General features: G+C 38.2%; 1 protein-coding gene across 1 annotated transcript; it reads left to right on the top strand.

Annotated features, from left to right (window-relative positions):
• Nucleotides 1-232: 232 nt before the first annotated feature.
• Nucleotides 233-640, top strand: LOC147505444 (uncharacterized). Its single transcript, XM_086605548.1, has one exon. The coding sequence runs from the start codon at nucleotides 233-235 to the stop codon at nucleotides 638-640; it is 408 nt and encodes a 135-aa protein (XP_086461674.1).
• The last annotated feature ends 20328 nt before the right edge of the window (nucleotides 641-20968 follow it).

Here is a 20968-nt window from a genome sequence, read left to right on the forward strand (position 1 = left end):
TTACTGGGAAGAAAGTTCGAAATTTTCTTCACACATTCAAAGTGAAGCAAGGGTTCTCAACCCCTACAATCCGAAAGGGAACGGACAGGCCGAGGCTTCAAACAAAGTCATTATGGATAACCTTAAGAGAAAACTGGAGGAGCGGAAGGGAGCATGGGATGAACACTTACCTCATGTGCTGTGGGCATACCGAACTACACCAAGAACATCCACTAAAGAATCACCGTTCGCAATGGCGTACGGAGTAGAGGCCGTCATACCAGTAGAGATGATAGAGTCCACGACGAGAATGAAAGCGGTGGAAAGCGGGCTGAATGAGAAAATATTAGCCGTGGATTTGAATCTTGTGGAAGAAAAAAGAGAGATAGCCCGTATTCGGTTGGAGGAATACCATCGGACTCTGCAGAGACAATATGATAAACGAGTGAAGCCACGGAGTTTCAATGTGGGTGACTATGTGCTGCGACGTGTTACTCCAGCCACCAAGAAAGACAACGACGGAAAGTTGGGGCCAAATTGGGAAGGTCCATATGTCATCAGTAAGAAGGGTACATCTGGAACTTATGGATTACAGACTACAGCAGGAGCAAAGATAGACAGACCGTGGAATATCAGAATGCTGAAAGAGTTCCATGTCTAGGACCTTTCTTAAATCTTTTCGTATTTGATAGCGCATCATCTGTATTGTTTATTTTTATGACTATGAAATAAACAAGCACTTCTTCTAATCGAGTTAGAAGTAGATAATAGAAATAAAATAAAGGATGAATATAACCGTCCCATCAAGTTTCAAAGCTATACAGCAAGAGAGAGCTGGGGACGAGCCCTTTGCGGACTTCATGTCCGAATCAAATCAAACTAGCTTGGGCCTATACAACCCTGCGGGGAAGAGCCCTTCGCAGACTTCATGTCCGAATCAAACCGGGGCAACTATTTAACTGGAGCTTCACAGCTATACAAATAGTCTTGGGGAGAGTGCGGGGAAGAACCCTAACTAGCTATACAAATGGAGTCTGGGGAAGAGCCTTCGGACTTTATGTCCGAATCAAACTGGGGCAACCCTAACTAGCTTCACAGCTATACAAATGGAGAGAGCGGGGAAGAGCCCTTCGCTGGACTTTATGTCCAAATCAAACTGGGGGCAACCCTAACTAGCTTTCACAGCTATACAAATGGAGAGAGCGGGGAAGAGAGCCCTTCGCCCGGACTTCATGTCCGAATCAAATCAAACTTGGGGCAACCCTAACTAGCTTCATGTCCGAACAAACTGGGGTAACCTAATACAAATGGAGAGAGCGGGGAAGAGCCCTTCGCGGACTTTATGTCCGAATCAAGCTGGGGGCAACCCTAACCCTAATACAAATAGCTTCACGGACTTTTTATGTCCAAACAAAAATTAACTAGCTTCACAGCCTATACAAATGGGGAGCGGGGGAAGAGCCCTTCGCGGACTTCATGTCTTCAAATGGGTCCTAATCAAACGGCTGGGGCAAACCCTGCGGGGAAGAGCTTCGGGACTTCATGTCCTATCAAACTGGGGCAAACTAACTAGCTTCACGGGGAAGAGCGGGGAAGAGCCCTTCGCGGACTTCATGTCCGAATCAAAATGGGGCAACCCGACTAGCTTCACAAAATTGTTAAAAAATGGGGGGAGGCCGCCGCCAACCGTATCGCGGCCCGAATACATGGGGCTTAATTCTAGCTAATGTCACGCTAACTGAGTTTGCAAATGCAAATGAAAAAGAGATTAAATCAAGGTACCATATAGTTCAATGGCTCCAATGTATAACGAAGTAGAAATATGCCGAAATAGAAGTACGACAGATAGTAAATTACACTACAAAAAGAGTATAATGCAAGTCGATTGCAACTACTACGCAATAGTAATATCTCGATGAAGCACTTGTCAAAACACATAACAAAAGACATTGTTTCTCACAAAGACACAATAATTATTCAAAGTAAATTACAAATCCAAAGGCATTAGCAAATAAAGAAATTCGATGAGGGTCACTGTTGAGGATTAGTAGTCGGTTCTTCAAGAGAAGTATTTTCATTTTCACCAACAGCCATGTTGGCGTCTTCATTCGTTTCCACTAGAGAAGGGTCAGCGCTGGTCATAGGAGTCGTCACGTCAGGGGTAGGCGTTTCGGCAGCTTCAGGATGCACGGTTGGTGATACCAAGGGCGGTGTATCAGCAACAGGAGTGGGCGCTGGGAGAAGTCGGCCTGCAGTGCTGAGCTGATCAAGCTACTGTTGTAATTCCCGTGCAATCTTCTTCGCAGCGAGGCTCCAGAATCGATCTGCGACCTCTTTAACGGCCTTATCTACAGCAGCTTGAGTGGCAAGTCTCTCTCTTTGAGGCTTTCCATTTTAGAATTGACCCGCTACGTAGTTGGGGCTTTTCCTGGAGCTCCTTGTGGATCTTGACTGCCTTGATCCGCAACTCGTCCCTTTCCTTCTCTAGCGTGGCATACTTTGCTTTCCAGCCATCAGGGCCATGTATCTCCTGCTTCGCAGTCTCCAAGTTCTCCACGGTGCTGGTAAGGCCGCGCAGCACATAGCCGATATCTAGACTCAGCTGCAGAGACATATTGGGTTAAAGGGTAGCACAAAGGATAATGAGCAATAGAGACAATAACACATACCTTTTCCCATCCAGTGTAAATGGATGCCTTATGGGAAGCAACGGTACCAGAATCTCCATAAGCTTGATCCCGAGGGAGATGAGAGCTGAAAAATAAGGAGGCGGCAACAGCTGGATTTTCCAAAGCTAAGTCTCGCGTAGTGACATCGCGGTCCCTAGCCTTGAACTTGGGATGCCACACCTCGACAGGTCCGGATGTTAAAGGACCAACTAAAGAAGACTCCTGTCTGGGGCAACGAGAAGATATAGCAGATCGCGGAGGTTCATTGCGGCCAGTGGTAGGTGGAGGAGCAGTGGAAGAAATTTTAGCCCTTTTGGTGGGAGGGCTCTTGTTCGACACGTCGACAGGCGCATCTCCATCAGAGTCGCTGTCCCAAAGCTTGTACTTGTTCACGTCCATTTTGGTAGCGAAAGAAGGGGCGGAAGTATGGACAAAATCGTCCTCCCACTCAGCCACACGGGAGTATGAAGGATGAATGTTCTCCGCGGTAGTGGTCTTAGTTTTAGCAGCAGCGGCACGTTGGGCAACTGCTCGTGAATGAGAGATTTTGGTGGTATAGTTGAAAGACTTGTAGGCCGGGCGCTTTCTTTTTTGAGGTGGGGATGGTTTGGGCTTTCTTTCTTTGGGGGGCGGCAGACGATAGAGGGGGCCTTGGTATTTGCCAATGTCTTTTAAAGAAGGGTCAAGTAAGAGAGGAGTGGCTTTTTCCGGATAAATGCCGAGGACTTCGCACTGGGCACTCCCTAGTTCGCGGAGGGATTGGAAAATTTCTGAGTAAACACCGTTGTATATCTGGGATCGCGAATCGGGTCTCCAACCTACATCACCAAGAATAAAGACGAGTTAACAACAAGTGAGATATAAATACCGTGACTCAAAACGGCTTACTTACCACTTGTTAGGAAATGGAGATGCCTCAGAGAAACTTCCGGAGGGAGGTCTACGGATAAAAAACTACCGGACACATACAACGGGTACTGGTGCCACACCTTATCAGAAGTGGTGATGTGAAGAAGGAAAGACTTCTTTTGTGGACGAGTGCAGAAGGATTGATATCCCACACTCCCCAGTTTAGTGCTTTTTTTTATATAGAAGTGGGCAAGGATATCGCGGAGTTGGATTTTGGGGGAGTGAGTTACATTGTAGTGATTGGCGGCATACATAACACACCAGAAGTTACCTATGCCTTGGCATGGAGGAATGTTGAAATGGTTACAGACCTCGACGTCAAGAAGAGTCAAGGGGAAACGCAAACCAGCCGCTATCTGTCCTACAGTAGCGACGAGATAACCGGGGCGCGGTGGTACCAAGTGAGGAAAGTGGGTGACGCCAAACACGTGTTCAAGAATAATGTCACTAGGTATGCCATAAGCGGCTTTAACGGCATCTAGATTGGGTCTGCGATAGTAAGACGGCGGTAGAGGCAGAGAAGGTTTCCTACCAGAAGTAGATGGAACAGCGGTGGGATCGGTAGAATCAGAAGCCGGGAACTCAGATCGGTCCGCGGAGTGCTGGCTAGATCTAGGGGTAGAGGATCCGGATTTGGTGGCGGAGGATTGGGTGGAGGAGATAGCCTCACATTCCGATGAAGACATAATGGAAACAGTACTAAGAGGGTAGTTTACAAAGAGATAGATGCGCAATCTTAGAAAAGAAGAAACTGATGGAAGCAAACCTTCCAAAAATAGTGAATACACAAATAATGAGAGGAAAAGAAAACAGTTTAATGGGGAAGACAAACTTGTAACGAGAGAGGGCCAAAGCAATGGAGGGCGTAGAACCAAACTGTCCGGAGAGTTATCGAAGAAAATGATGAGGGGACGATAAGGGAAGAGTTTGAAGAAAGGGAATTTGAAGAGATGGTGATGGTTTACTGTTTTTGTGGGTTTTGAGGGTTTTGAGAGAAGAGAGAGATTTGAGCGGGATTTGAAGGGGCAAGGGCATAAGGGTACTAACCAACAGAGAACCAAGGAAATGGGGACATGTATAGTCTCGATTTTCGAAAGGGCAAGAAACGAGGCGTGCGCCATATTTCCAGGTGGCAGTATAGAGGAAGCACGTGGAGCACGTGCTGGGAGAAAGAAGATAAGGGGACAGCGTGCAAGGGTCAGGAAAGAGAAGTATTCCAAGAAAGGTGTATGAAATGAGACCGGGAAGTTCTCGGCCCCATTGTCGTTCGCGGACCATCAATACGACCGAGAGAGGGCATCTGTATAGGACGTATACATGACGTAGGAGGTTAGTGGTAACAATGGGACCGGATGCGGTATAGCTGGGGGAGACAGGTTGCACAGGATCAGATCCGTGGTATCCCAACCGTTCTGGAACTGCTGAGATACGTGGAGAGATGGAGAGCGGAACCTTAACTGCAAGATAACTGCCGCGATACTTGGAAGGAGGAGAGACCATGGACGAGAGAAGGGGATAAAAGAGAGATCCAGAGAGAGAAGAGAGAGGGAGAGGAAAAAAGAAGAGAGAGAGACTTGTGAGATTGTAGGTTGTAATACTAGTTTATACAGAAGACTAGCATAATGAAGCTGAGAGCATCGTCAAAGTGATGTTATATCCCATTTCTAATGTTTCATATGGAAATGATTTTGACAATTTTGACCCCAATGCGCTGCTAAAATACGATTTGTTTTCTAACAATTGTCAAATTCTAAATCAAATTCGTGAGAAAAATAGAAATAAGCCGCACCGGACAAGTTTTGCTGTTTAAATTTTTTTTCTTTTTTTTTAATAAAAAATAAAAATGGCTCGATTTTGTACTGTTGACCTTTTCTACCATTTGGCCTGAACGGATTATTTAGGTTCGTTGGCCTTGTGGCCTATATATATTGTTTCACTATCTCACTTATTTTTCACCAATTCACTCATCTTCTTTTATCTTTCTTATTTCATTAAATGGATCACCAATTCACTAATCTTTCTCTCGCCAATTTTCAAAATATGGAGCATCATCCTTGTCCAAAACGTAATTTGGAATTCATCTCTACTGAATATGAATTATTGTGTCGAGCACATATGGTTGCACTTGAAAAAATGAAGCAGAATATTGCGTTGTAAAATTATGGACCTAGGCGAGTTATTTGGGATAGAACTTGTGAAATATTCAGACAGAACGACAATCGTGGAGATAGAACCAATAAAGTCTTATTGGAATGATTTGAGAGGAGTTGCAAAAATTGTAAGAAATATCTTACCTTGCAGCGTGCACTTAGGATTGTTAGTGCTTTCAATAGCGATGAATAGCGAAAAACTGCGGCGAAACGTATGTTTTTAGAAATTAAAGGAGTTGAATTTGTTCATGAACGTTGTTTGAATATTCTTAGACATGTACTTGAGTGGTCTTAGATTATGTTTTAGTGTACTAATTTATTTAAGTTTTATGTTGTAATCTGTTTTTATCGTTTACATGTATGTTTTTCTTTAAATAAAATTGTATTTTGTTTTAATGAAAGTATATTTTCTTGAAAAAATGTGTTTGTTTATAAGTTGAAATTAAAAACAAATCAACTCAACTAGAAATGAAAAACATTACAACTTAATTTGAAATAAAAACACAAAACATCTTATAAAATTCTACGGAATTAAAAAAACAAAACAATTAAAGACAATACACTACGGAATTAAACAATGTACAAATATTACATATCCTATACTTAAATTCTAAGAGGTACGACTTGTTTCTCCACCACACATTGAAGGATTGCATTGATCGCACAAGCCACACCTAGGGCAGAAATCAATTGCTTCCTTGCAAAAATGACATACAGGTATGTCAACCTTTTTGTAATGATAGATGTTGATATTTGAGAGATAATCATCAACATCACACTTTAGAAGTTTGACTTCCAATGTTCCATCATCATTGCTAGCTATGACCACTATCATCATACCGTTGCATTTAGGTTTTGGGCATTTGATGTTAATTAATGTATGGACATAAAGTAGCGTAATGACCAACTTTCTTACACCACTGACAAATCTTAGGTGTAGAAATGTGGACAATATTTGATCCACCCATATTGGTAGTTGAAGTTGAGATAGAAATTGAAGTCGAGAAAGATTAGAGAATGAAAATGAGAAACTGAAGTGAGAAATGAAAATGACTTTGAATATATAGGCAAAGACCCAATGGATAGAAATATATCTGTTAGGAATAAATGCCAATGGAGATAAATTAATCCTCTGAGAATAATGCTAACGGATATAAATTGATCCATTGGGAATAATGCCAACGTATAACATATAAATTGATCCCTTTGTTTTGGTGTATTTTTTTTTTATTATACAATGCAATTTTGGCTTGGAGGCCCATGGGCTTATTAGTCACGTTCACATGGGCTTGATTGTTCACATGAGAATTTCTTTGTCTACATAACAAAAAGCATGTATAGATTCTAAACTTGTTGTAATAGTTAAAACAATGTAATAATTAACACAATGTATAGATTCACTAGCCCCCAAATGTCTTGACTTTAAATGAACGCAATGTAATAATTAATTTAATGCATAAAAAAATTGGACATAGTCTCCTTTGTTTAATCAACATAATTCATATACCTAAACCTGTTCAAACCCCAACCAACAACAACAACAATGACATCACTAAATTATTACAAAATAGTGCAATATAGCACTATGGAGCACTGCCCTGACTGCTCTTGCCACTCCCTCTCGATTTCGCCCTCTCTTAGAGTCTTAGGAGCACTATTTTGTTGCATGATATCGGTAGCTATTCTCTGAAACATCAACACAATGCAACTAAAATCTAAAATTTGATATATAAAAAAAAAAATTGAAAATGTAAAACATATAATAAAATTACGAAGGCTGCCAATTCATTTGTCATCTTAGTCATCCTATGCTCAGCGTTTGCTCTTTGAGTTCGTTCTTCGTCTAAATAGTCATAATACTATTGAGTGTGCTCAATTAAGCTAACTCGAAGCCCCTAGTTAACTTGCATTTCATCTGATAAGCGAGCACACACTATTTCCTGCATTGTGTCAATATTGTATCTAAGTTAAGTATATATAGTGTGTTTAAATGAATATAATAAAATATAAATATACCTCATTAAACTGTTGTAAGTCAGGTACAAGCTCCAAACGCTCCAAGTGAAATGTGATCTTCATTCCCTGAGAACTAACAACGCGGTATGACCATGGATCGTATGGATTACTAGGTGGGGGTGTATGATAACCATGATAGACTCAAGATGTTCTTGTAGAACTTGCAGGTTTTGGGAATTAGACGTCTCGTCTAAAACTCTAACTAGTTGCGACATCCATGTTTGCACCTCTATAAAGTGGACCCACATATAGGCTTCCCTTAGAAACTTTCTACCAATGTCATAATCAAAAGTGGAGTTCACATCAACATAATCAATAAAACTCGGCCACACACTCTCAACGCGATACCGTTCAATCAAATTCCCTAGTACATCCATAGCATGCATATTTGTGGGTGGGGGAGTAGGAATATATCTATATCCAATGGTTTGCATAGTCACCCTATCTCCAAGGAACCAAGCACGTATATCAGGGGCTTGCAATGTGAATTTTTTTAACGATATTAGAGTACTATGATGATAGATATGCATATTCTCAAATTGAGAACCTTGCCACGGACTCCAAACAATATATCTCACACTTTTCGACTCTATTTGGATCCTAGCAGCTTGAAGATCATTATGGACCTCATCCCTTAATCTAGCATGACCGAATGCAGCCCATCCCTATGGGCGAGGCCATAAGTCCTTATCCCAATCACTTTTCAGTATATGGTTTAAGCAAGCCAAATACTCATACCACCAGTCCAGTACTGAAATAATCAAATGAAAGTGTATCTAATTTAAATTATATAATATTTAACTAACAAAATAAAATCTTATATCTTAAAAGTTAAATCCTATTGAATTACCTGTAGTATCCAAGTAATTCTGTTGCATTGCTTCCCCATTTCATTTGTTTTTACAAACAAATCAATCCATGTATATAGATGTGCCATGAAACCACCTCCCTAGTCAAAATCATCCAAGTTATCAAGGTCTACCAAAGACGCTAACCAACCAGCCCGAACCCTAGAGTTTCCTGTTGTAAAACCCACTTGGCCCAAAAAATATAACAAAAATATCCTGATAAACTCATCTTCCTCCGTAAAGTTTGGGTCTAAGTATAGGGCGTCAACTTCATGTTCTATACAATATTCATAATCTAATCGGTGCATGAATATTTCTCTGATGAACAGGTTCAAAATGTATCTGGCATCCATATTCCCTAGAACAAGTCTACCTTCAAAATCAAACAACGAAGGCAATAGAGTCCTCAACCTTTCAAAATCATCTTCGATACTTGAATCAAACAAAACTGGCTTCTTCTCGCCCACACTTAAACCCGTCAGCATTGTAAAGTCAAGTGGTGTGATACCAATCTCAACACATGGAAGCTGAAAAGTGTGCGTGGTGTACCACTATTGTAATGCCTGTATTTAAAATACGTATTTATTTATTTATTTATTTATTAATTTAATTATTTATTTAAAAATCGGCTGGATTGGATTTGAGATTTGTGAGCCTAGTTTCTGGGCCCGAGTCTGTGTTGGGCTTGGGTTTCAGACCCAAGTATATAATCATATTGTTCTAGAGAATAGGGTTCTTGGAAGATAATAAAATAATGAAAATGGAGGCAGAGCTAGAAGCTCGTTTGCTAGAGTGTTGGAGCGCGACGACTCGGACGACGAGGGATTCGTCGGGTTTTAATACAAGTGAGTAGAGTTCTCTCTCACCACTACTAGAACTATGATTTTCGTCTGTTTAGAATTTATGAAATTTCTGTCCATATAAACTGTTATTGTGAGTATTTTAGTTTTATCTTTTTTTTTTTTCTCGCCTATCGCATATACAGTTTATACTGGGATAACAGTTTTACTGGAGTATAACAGTTTTGTGAGAGAACAATGATTCCGGTGATTTTTCCTGCTCTTCCTCGTCAATGTTTTGTTCTGTTTTTGTATTAGTAAAGTCGGTTATAATTTGGACTGTTGGGAGCTTCGACAGAGCGTCAATGGTGGCAGCGCAAACCCCATTATTCGTTTTTGTATTTTTGTTGTTTTGTTTTGGTTGATTGTCGGGAGTTTAGAGATGGGTGGTCGAACTGTCGGGGTATATGGGAATGATGTGGGTGTAGAATCCGTGGTGGAGGAGCTGTTCAAGCTCTGAAGGTGCGTTAATGGCGGCCAGAGAATCGCCTAGCCATGAACAAAATCCTATTGTATTTGTTTGAACTATTTTGGTTGTGGTTGGATTATGGGTAGTTATTGGTTGTGTGTGTGGGGCTGTCGAGTCGGGCGGTGGGAAGCTTGGAGAAGCCATTAATGGAGGCCGAAATTTCTTCCAAATCTAGTTTTGGTGAAGTTTAGATTTAAGCATTTGAGGTTGTTGCCTTTGTTAATGTTGTTTGGTTTTGGATTTGGGTTAAAACCGATATGATGAAGTGAGGGGCGGTGGCCGAAGTGGTGGTGGCTGGTGGAGGAGAGAATTGGTGAGGAAGAAGAACTGTTGATCGGTTTGGGCTTGGGCCTGGGTCGGTTTCAGTTCTTGGGCCTTAGTTTGTTTTGATTGGGCCGGTTTCAGTTCAATTTTGGGCTGAACCCATTTGTGTTTTGGACCAGTTTAATTAAGTTTTGTTTGGGCCTTTTTCCAATTAGTTTTCTTTGGGCCGGTTTCTAATTTATGTGGGTTGGTCCTTATGTCCCCAATTGGGTTAGGTAGAATAAATAAGTTGGTTTGAGACTTTTGGGTTCTAAGGTTTGGGTTTGGGCGCGGCCAGTTGGGTCCGAACCATTACCTTAGTCATGAGCCCATGAGCCATGCACATTGACCTTAGCCATGAACCATGGCTATGACCCTGAACCTGTCGAACATGGAAACGACAGTTTGACTTTGACAATGATGTGTTGACTTTGACCATTGACCGTTGACTATTGTTGACGTTAACCGTTGACTATTGACCGTGGAATGTTGACTTTTTCTAGTTTTTCATATATTTAAGAATATGGACAAATATAATAATAAAATATTATCAAAAATTATATAACGTTGTTTGTCATTATCTAATTAAGATTTGACGTGAGTAGTGTGTAAAGCATAGATATATTGGGCTTTGATTGTAGATTGTTGATTGTTTAATTGTGTTACGTTTTTATATATTAAATTGTATAGACAAATGCAATGCTAAAATGTTGTGGAAGCTTGTATAAATTTGGTTGTCATTATCTAATTAAGATTTGACGTTGATATTGAGACATTATATAATATGTTGGGATATATATATTAAATGCAATAGTTTTGGAGACATAAATGTATAAACGCTCCATTATTTTATATGTGAGATACTACTATGAAGTAGTATAGTATGTGTGGATATTTTCCCACGGGATTATGGCTTAGTGAAATAATATATTGGCACGTGACAGGACGAAAGTAGTTATGAGATATAATTGAGATATTTCTAACTATTGTGGCTTAGTGCAATAAGGTAGTTAACCTGCACGTGATATAGTGGAATTATTATGAGTCATTAATGTATGACATTTGAATAAATTACGTAACGAAAACCCTAGAACCTAGCTACCACAACTCATGTGATTTGCCTTGTGTGGGCGTGTGCAATTTGATTGGCCCTTCTGGCGTTTCAGTGAATCTGAATGGCCTTCGGGCGTAAAGTAATGTGATTGGCCCCTTACGGCGTTTGTGAATCTGAATGGCCTTCGGGTAAAGTAATGTGATTGGCCCTTCCGGCGTTTTAGTGAATCTAAATGGCGCCGGGCGTAAGTAATGTGATTGGCCCTTCCGGCGCTTCAGGTGAATCTGAATGGCCCTTCCGGCGAAAGCGAATAGTGGCTTGATTATTCTGTTTGCAAAATAGAACAAGACGCACGATATTTTATGCCGAATAGTGGCAGTACTTACATAATGGCTTTCGCGTGAGGGTTACCTGGTGTGCGGCATCCCGCTCAGGGTAGTTACGCACGGAGTGGTACATTATGTAAGGGGAGGCATGTGGATGTATATGTTCGGCGTTGGGTAGCGATTGTGGTAGCCAGGGAAACTAGGTAAGACATAGATACGATGTGATTTTAAGGACACGCAAAGAAAGTCTTAATTAATATAATTATGGTAATATGTGGGTTATTGATGTATCTTTAGATAGATGATTGTATATGGATTTGCAGAAGTGTGGGTCAAACTAATTACTTGGGCAGAGATGACCCACTCTGTAATTGAGCATGAAATGCGGTACGTATATATTATGCTGGGTTGGTTATTTGTTAGATGTTAGAACCTAAGGCGCCTCGATGGAGGAACTACATGCCTTATTTATTATGCGTATAGTTTGTTGTAATAGTTGTTAGAAGTTAAGGTGCCTTAGTGGAGGAACTACCTGCCTTACTTATTGTAGTTAAGAATGTCGTATTAGTTGTTGGGAGTTAAGGTGCCTAGGTGGAGGAACTAACTGCCTTATGGGTTGTGTTTGTATATGTATAAATATGTGTTGTATTTTAGAGCTACTCACACCGAGCATTTTTATAATGCTGACCCGAATTGCATGTTTGCTTATCGGGTGTGTTCATTAAATGAACATAGTTGATAAGGCTTAACAGGTTTAGTGTTGAAGAAGATTGGTTGCTACTTGTGGTTTGAATTAGCGTCGCATTTCAAGATAGACTTTGTTTTCCTTTGAGGTGATGTAGATTTTCAGTTGAGATAAGGTTATTTGCATTTGCATTTGTTAATTTTTGTAATGAAGAGGACTTTTTTTTAAGTTAAAAATATTATTGGTTTTTAATTATCCGCATATTTAAAACTGTTTATGGGTTTTTGGAAGTGGAGAGTGCGTCACACTTCGGAGATCGAAGAGTCGAGAACAAATAATGTTTTTTCCGAATTCTGTCGAAATTCGGGGTGTGACAACCATCGTTCCACCAATGCAAATATCAGTGAATAATCAGTCCGAATGCTCGAACACGATATCAGTGGACCAAAAGGTGTTCCCAAAATTTGAGCTCTTATGTGCACCACATCGTCCCCTCTTTCCACTAGGTGACTCCATAAGTCTTTAATGCTCGACATTGCACATCTCCATTTCGTCGAACTCATTTTCTACACATTGAGGCATTTAATCAACCAGTTAGTATACGATAAATTCTAAACACAATTTTAAATAAAAATCAATTGAACAACGTTCATAAACCCATACTTACTTCGTCAGTGTTATATAAACTCGAAACATGCTTGTTTGGATCGAGAGCCAATGTTAGATGATCAACAATACTCAATCTCCTTGGAAAATTGAAATCATTTTCTGGTACGAGTTCACCCTTGTTTTCCTGAGGATTTGAACTCCCCGACCCACACAGAATACTCTTCTTACGTCCAGCTCGACGACGTTGATCCATTGCAAAAAAACATAAAGAAATTTGGTTGAAAATGTGAAATGGGATGATGAATCGAGTACTGGAAGTCTAGAAATAGAGAAGGAATTGGGTTGAAATGAATTCGACTGGCACGGGACAAGTTTACCCTTGCCAAGTAAAAAAAGTTCTGCACGTGTCACACCCCAAATTTCTAGAAAATTTAAAATAGGGAATTATCCAAGATATAAATATCTCAATCGTCACCCTATTCAATCATCTGAAAACCCAAGATGAAACGAAACTCTAATAACATATTTTCAACCACGATATTATAATCTGAGATTAAATTTAAAACCAAAAGGGACAATCCTTCAATCACATTATTAGACTACAAAGAAACTAACCAACTCTATTACATCTGTCTCAAAACAAAACCGTATACTTCAGAAAAACTTAAACCAGAAGACTCCAAGAGCAACTCCAAATCACGTGTCCTCATCCACTGCACTCCACCATCTATGTTTCCAAGAGCACACCCACGTTGCAAAACAAAGCAAACATGGGTCAGCAAATTGAATTTGTTGGTATGAGTAAGACTAAAAATATAAAATAGTATAGCAGTATGTTCAATCTTTCAAATCAAGAAATATACTATTACAATCATTTAACTTGGAAGACAAGTTAGTTCTGTATTTTCAAAATGGCATGCAGTTTCCTCCCAAGTAAAATTTAAATCCCCAATATACATTTCCAAGAAATCTCATATAACAATATTCATCATGCTCACTTTCCAAAATAACTCACAATATAATTTCCATTTACATTCAACTTATTATATACACATATGATAACTTATTTAAATATGAGTTTGATACACTTTACCTTTAAGCCAGCACGTCGTCTTAGGGTAGGACAACGTCTCTGCATAAAAAATTAATAAGTCCTACCCTCCTGTAAAACAAAGTTAGATTTCCCAACGTAATCATTTATAGTATACATCTATTTCACTCTCACTGCAACCATTATGGGTATATATAATCTGGCATAATATATCGCCAATATTAACATTCATGTCACACCACCATATCCATTATATCATAATATATTACAAATATTAACTAACATTCATATCACACCACCATATCCATCATATTATAATATATCACCAATATTAACTAACATTCATATCACACCACCATATCCATCATATCACGCTAACCATATTCACATTCCTTCGTAAGAAATTATATGCATCATATCATAATATATCACCAATCATGTCCAACAACTCTCTCATACTTAAAGCCAATATTTTTCTTAAAAACTACTCGTCTACTTATGAGAACGAGGAAATATATCACAACTAGGGAGTACATTGTTCATCCCTCGTGAGTATCAACTCACACAAACCACGTATACATTTCTCATAAGAAATCATGTACATCATAATATATAAATATTCATATGCAATAACTCAGTCACACGTAAAATCAATATTTTACTTTGCTTATTAATTATCTCGTTGACTCATTTATTAAAAGACACAGCCCAACCTTTAGTTTCTACTCCACGATTTGCACTTCACACATTTACCAAATCACACATATCTGTGTGCCTTACTCACACCGAGTACCACTACAAGACATATATCCCAAGTGGGGATATCGCCTCCAGGAAACATATTTTCATCTTGTAAACTCGTAACTTGTGAGTCATAGCCATCTCTGAGCTTCTTTTTTTTTTTTTTCAAAACCCCCCAAAAATAGGGAAGAGGGTTTATCCTCTTTTCCCCCATTTCCTCTCTCTCCACTAATCTTTATCCTATTTATTTTATTTTATTTATTTTTATTATTAATATTAATCATATATTATAAAAATAATAAATAGAAATTAGCCGGGTGTTATAGCGCGGAACAAGTTTTGTCGTCCAGAAAACAAAATCAAATTTAACAATTTTTGTGTTGGTACTTAACTTTGATTTGCCAATTTGTATCGCTGAAAAACGCTGACGTGTCACAGCCAATTATAACAACGTATTGATGATGCTCTGATGTTTCAAAACTTGGGCTATGTTTCATAAGAGATGTGGCAAAGGCAAATTTTGTCACCATTTGCCACTGCCGAATTTGCCATGTGACAATTGCAAATAACATGTCCAAATTGTCATGGCAAATATTTTATTTTTTTCATTTTTTGTGTTTTTAAAATATTTAAGATTTAAAAATTATTGTTACTCTTATTTTTAAATTTATTTTATTTGTATACGGTTTCACCTATATCATACTATAAAATAGTATAAAAAAAACTTTCCACAAAAACATAAAATGTACCAAAATCTGGTTCAATTTGGTTGAAGGCTACATTTGATGATTCGGTCCCTCCAGTGTGTGTGTCTTGTGTGGCATGTTCAAGACACGAATCTGGCTATGCATGTTGGAAGACATATAGCTAAAGCACTTGAGCATGACTATCAATAAATATATTGGTTGTTGACATTTTTACCCATTAGTATTTCATGTTAGTTTTAGGAGAAGTTTTGAGATCCATATGACAAGGATGAGGTCTTGATAAAAATGAGTCCTCAAGAAACGGATTGATGCTCCTGGAGCATAATTGTTCTTGAGTAGATGTCAGAAAACCCAAGTGATTGTGCTCATTGGATCTTGTGAAACCTATAACAAAAGAGCAAGAGAAAAATCATGGAGGTAGTTGATTTTCATGAGTTGAAAAGTCTGTAAACAATGTTGCTTAGTGATTCCAATGGAACTTGCATCAATCATGGTAATCATCACATTCTCTCTCTCTCTTTTTTCTCTTTTTTTTAAGGATAAGGATGACCTGTGTCATAACACAGGCATCAAATTCATTCATTCATAAGAAATTCCAAAAAGTCATTACAGGACATAAATAATTCAGTAGGACCTCTCCTAGCTGCCCAAGCAGCAGTTTGTGTGCTTGACTATTACAGACCCTTGGAGTATACCAAAATGAAAAGGAGTTCATGGAACTGAGATTACAAAAAATATTTGAAATTATTGGTCTCCATGTCCAAGGTGCATTGTCAAGTCACTATGTCATAATAGTTTATTTAAGACGGTTGATATCTGTTGGGATTGCCCAATATCGACGGCTACTGATTGTCTCATAGGCTATCGTAAAAAATGGCATCGATCTTGTTCTCAACGGTTAGTAGCTATCAAATATTTAAATTAGGGTTACTAGTATTAAACCCCCCAAAATAAATACACACAAAAAAAAAGCAAATAAAAAAAAGTGATACATGCTATCAATTCCTTCCTTGCATATGACCTACTTATCAGGTGGGTATAGTTGGGCAACAAGCTTTGCTACCTGTCAACATAGTTTATGAGTGCAACGACCCACTAAATGTTGTCAAGCCATGGTAGTAATTTAGAACCCCCTAACTAAAAGCCAATTATGTTCAACTTATTTATCTTCTTATTGTTGTTATGTTTAGGGTTTTGGATGATCTAGCATGTGTAGTTTAGATTCATATTGATTTGTGTTATGAGCCAAAGGTTTGATGCTGATCAAACCAGTTTCGAATGGCCATTATACAAGCCTAACTATCAATTTATTGCATATGTTTATAATAACCTCCTGTTTTTATTTTTTTTTTCCAGATGAAATTGGGAAATTTCACTTGTAGTAAGGCTATGCGCAAGTAGCAAAACATTTACAAGTTCAATAACCAACTTACTATTTTGAAGTTGTTGTGTGATGAGAAGCTCGCTAAGGTGGCTACGTATTTTTAAAGGGCGTAACGAAGGTGATGCCTTTTCTAAATTGATTGCAAATTCATAGATTGATCATCAACTCTTGACAAGCAAATCAAAGGACACAATAGTTCAGTTACCATAACTTCCATTAATCTTCTAAAGCCTTTTCGAGATATTGATTTCCATGCATCAATATTGGTTCCCCACAAGTCAAGAGCTACTTGGTAAGTTCTTTTGATTCGTTCCTCTAAATTTATCTTTGTTGTCATGTTGAGGATTCCAATTGGTAACCTTGCTCAAATCTCTTAACTGATCCATAAAATTGGTTTAATATTTGGATATATAGATTCATTTTCAACATTTTTAGATTTAAGCCTCTAGGTCGGGTTTCATTGTTGTTTCTTTATACAATTATACTGTTTAATTATCTATTTTTTATTCTGACGACGTTGAGTATTTTGAGGTTGAGTATGACTTCAAAAGGGAGTTTCAATATAAAGGAGCTTCCTCACACCTTATCGAGATTGCTACCTTCTTAAGTTGATATACCCTTTAATTTGATGATTTTTGCTCTTTTTGGTTTATTAACAAATGTTTAATCTCCAGTCATTATTGTTTAAGATAATTTCTTTATACCACATTACTACTACTATCCAATTCTTTTGGACATCACATTGCTTTTGTCTCAAATATTTGGTTGTCATGTGAAATGAACTGGACTTAAATCCAACTCTTCTCTCCATCAACAACTCAACATTCTACATGTAACCCTTTACTTATACAACTATGTTGGGGAATTGGTGACGGTTGGTCTATTAATGTGCATGCTTATGCCTTCATGTGCCATCTTGAATCCTCAATCATGTTTATGCCTTCATCATAACTTTTAATTCATTGAGTGTTAAAACTAATTAGAATTTCACATGTTTTGGGTATCTTAGTTATCAGGAACAAACAATTTTCTAAGAACTAGAACGGTTGTCATATGTGTCGGCTTTTCCCATCTTAAATAGTGAAAAATTAATCACTTATTTAAAGAGTTTCTTGATCTAGAGGCTGTGTGAAATAATATACCGCAAACATTGAGTGTAGGCTACGGGGATTCCTTCCTTTAATAATCACTGGTCTAACTATTGTGTTACCTAGAAATTGTTATGAGTTTTATGAGAGTGTTATTTTAGTTCTGTGTATCTATACCTATTTTGCTACTCACTAGCATGTCGCGCCCTTTGTTTTTTTCCTTTTCTTTTCAGTTCATTTGCTCCAATAATTTGTTATTTATAATGTTCAGTTTAATAGCATGACCAATATTGTTGCGTATAATGAGTGGGTTGAATATAACTTAATTCAAACTTCAAATCACTTAAATGAGTGGTTTAAAGGTGGGTTTTAACGAGGGGCTTTAGGTGTCTAATGAGTTTTTCTTTTTCTTCTTCATGGGGCCGGGTTAGATGCTTTGTTTGCCAGGAACACAATTTTGAAACTCAAAGACAATTTCTGGTGTTGGGCTTGCTGCCGATCAACTCTATTCATTTCAAACCAATTGAGGGTAATCGCCTTGGCTCAAGCAGCATGATTTATAGGTTCGCTAATATATTTACAATTTACAGCACAATTGTTTTTGTAAAATATTTTGATATGTTTAACCAATTTTTTGGTTTTGATAATTGCATTACATATTTTTTTGTAGGACTTCGATGATGTATGTTGTTGATCAACACTTCACAGTTGAGATTCTGCGACTATCGATCATGTACTTTTGTAGGGCTTCTTCATGCCCAGGTGTTCAGGTATGCATCTTCGCTTTTACATTCTTCAAAGATACATTGAAGTGTTCACATACAATAGGTATAACTATTGCATTAGATGGATGATTCTACTGTATGGATTTATATTGTTCGTGTACAAGAGGTATAACTCCATTAACAATGATTGTCAACACCGATGCCATTAAACTTATTTGAGGGACAATTGACACTCTATCATGCATGCAGGATAAAATTGAGCTAAAAAAGCATTTTCCGTTCAAACGAAGTGATTTCCCAGTCTACGTCTATAAAGAGTGTTGGCACTCCATGCAGGTGATACCAAGCTTAAAGCCTGCTCAAGAACAAGCTCCTCAGTTTGATTAGGGAAGCTCACTTAGTTTAATTGACCAGGGGCAAATCAAATGGTTGAAATAAATTCCAAGAGGTTTTAATATTTTGTTCTTTGTCAGTTTGCTAATATAAATTTGAGTACTTAGTAGGTGGCATTTGAATAATCAAGTCTCATTGTTTATATAAAAGGGCTTTTGTTGGTCTTTGTTAGAAAATTGTAGATTACTAATCTTAGTTTGTATTCCATGTAGATATTGAAAGGGAGCTAAGTATGCTATGTACATTGTACATCATATCAACTTCATTAAAAGAAGAGCCAAGAAAATCTTTCGATAGTTGCTACAAGGGTGAGTACGAACCAACAGGGGTTATGGCAACAAATGGAAGAAAGTGAAAAGCCTGAGACTGTTAGAAAAATGAATTTGCACAAATCCATTAAAATATGAATGAATAGTTTGTCTCCCAAGTTACCCCACTTGAAATGAAATGGGTTTTTCTTGAAACAATACATAAAGTGAGAAAAACCTTTTCAAAAGGATGCACTTGTTCGAAACAATGCATTATGCCGAAAAGGTGAGACCTTTCGAAATGTGCACTAGTTTGAAACAGTGCATCATGCCAAAAAGGTGTGACCTTTCGAAATAGGCACTGGTTCGAAACATTGCTTTATGTCAAAATGGTGTGTCTTTCCGAAACATGTGACTTTTCAAAGAGTTGCTTACTTTTTCCCAAGAGCCACTATGTTGTTTCGAAGAGGCACCACTCACCTATAAATAGTGGATGAATTTGGAGAGAAAGACACACCATATCACATAGAGCTCTAATCTTTCTCTTCTCCCTCTATTCTTAGTCAAATACTATGTTGTGTTCACTGATTCTATAGAATTGAAGTGCTACCTTTCTATAGAAGGAAATTCGTTCTATCTTGGGAAACAGTTTCCCATCAACCTGCAAGCACCGTGAGGGGAAAAATCTGTCTTAAGGACATAGTGTATCTACACTAGGCTCGGATTTAATTAAGAAGTACAAGACACTTACAAGACAAAAGGTTTGTATAGTTTGGTAATTGGTAAAGAATACGTACAATTAAGTTGTATATTCCTAACAACTTAAGATAGATTATATTTTCTTCTTCTTCTTTACTGAACATAATTTGTTTCTGTTTTCTTTTCTTTTTTGGTTTAAGGGAATAACAAAGTGTAGTTGCATTTTAGAATATGGCAACACCACCAGTTACTCCTGTTATTACTGTTCCTACTGCTGTTTCACATTTTGTTCCTCATAGGGAGAAGCCTGAAAAGTTCAATGGAATTGATTTCAAGTGCTGGCAACAGAAGATGCTCTTCTATCTGACCACCCTTAACTTGGCAAGATTTATGTGGGATAAGACTCCTGATGTAAGCCCTGATGAAACTGACAAGGAGAAGGTTTTGGCCAAGGATGTTTGGTTTCATGCTGATTTCTTGTGTAGAAATTATGTCCTTAACGGGTTAGTGACTCATTATACAATGTGTATAGTGTGTTCAAGACTGCTAAGGAACTTTGGGATTCGTTGGACAAGAAATACAAGAGTGAAGATGATGGCATGAAGAAATTCATAGTTGGCAGATTTCTTGATTTCAAAATTACGGATAGTAAAACTGTCATAAGCCAAGTCCAAGAACTTCAAGTAATCCTCCATGATGTCATTGCTGAAGGAATGACCCTAGGAGAATATTTCCAAGTAGCTGCTATGATTGAGAAATTACCACCATCTTGGAAGGATTTTAAGAACTATCTTTAGCATAAATGCAAAGATATGAATCTTAAAGAACTGATTGTTCGTCTAAGGATAGAGGAAGATAACCGTCTATCTAAGAAGAAGGGCAAGCATCCCATGGTGGCAAAGGCCAATGTTGTGGAAGAATCAAGTGCTAAAGGAAAGTGGAAGCGCCAAAACAAAACTCAAGGTGAAGAGAGTAGTACGCCTACTAAGTTCAAGGGCAAGTGCTACAATTGTGGGAAGGCTGGACATAAGGCAAGTGAATGTCGCAAGCCAAAGAAGTACAAGAAGCAAAAGACT

The sequence above is a fragment of the Coptis chinensis genome, chromosome 4, assembly GCF_015680905.1.
Source record: "Coptis chinensis isolate HL-2020 chromosome 4, ASM1568090v1, whole genome shotgun sequence".
Classification (NCBI taxonomy): domain Eukaryota; kingdom Viridiplantae; phylum Streptophyta; class Magnoliopsida; order Ranunculales; family Ranunculaceae; genus Coptis; species Coptis chinensis.

Bases quoted from the DNA above. Each gene is read 5' to 3' on its own strand.
- LOC147505444 (XM_086605548.1), top strand. From the start codon at position 233: ATGGCGTACGGAGTAGAGGCCGTCATACCAGTAGAGATGATAGAGTCC.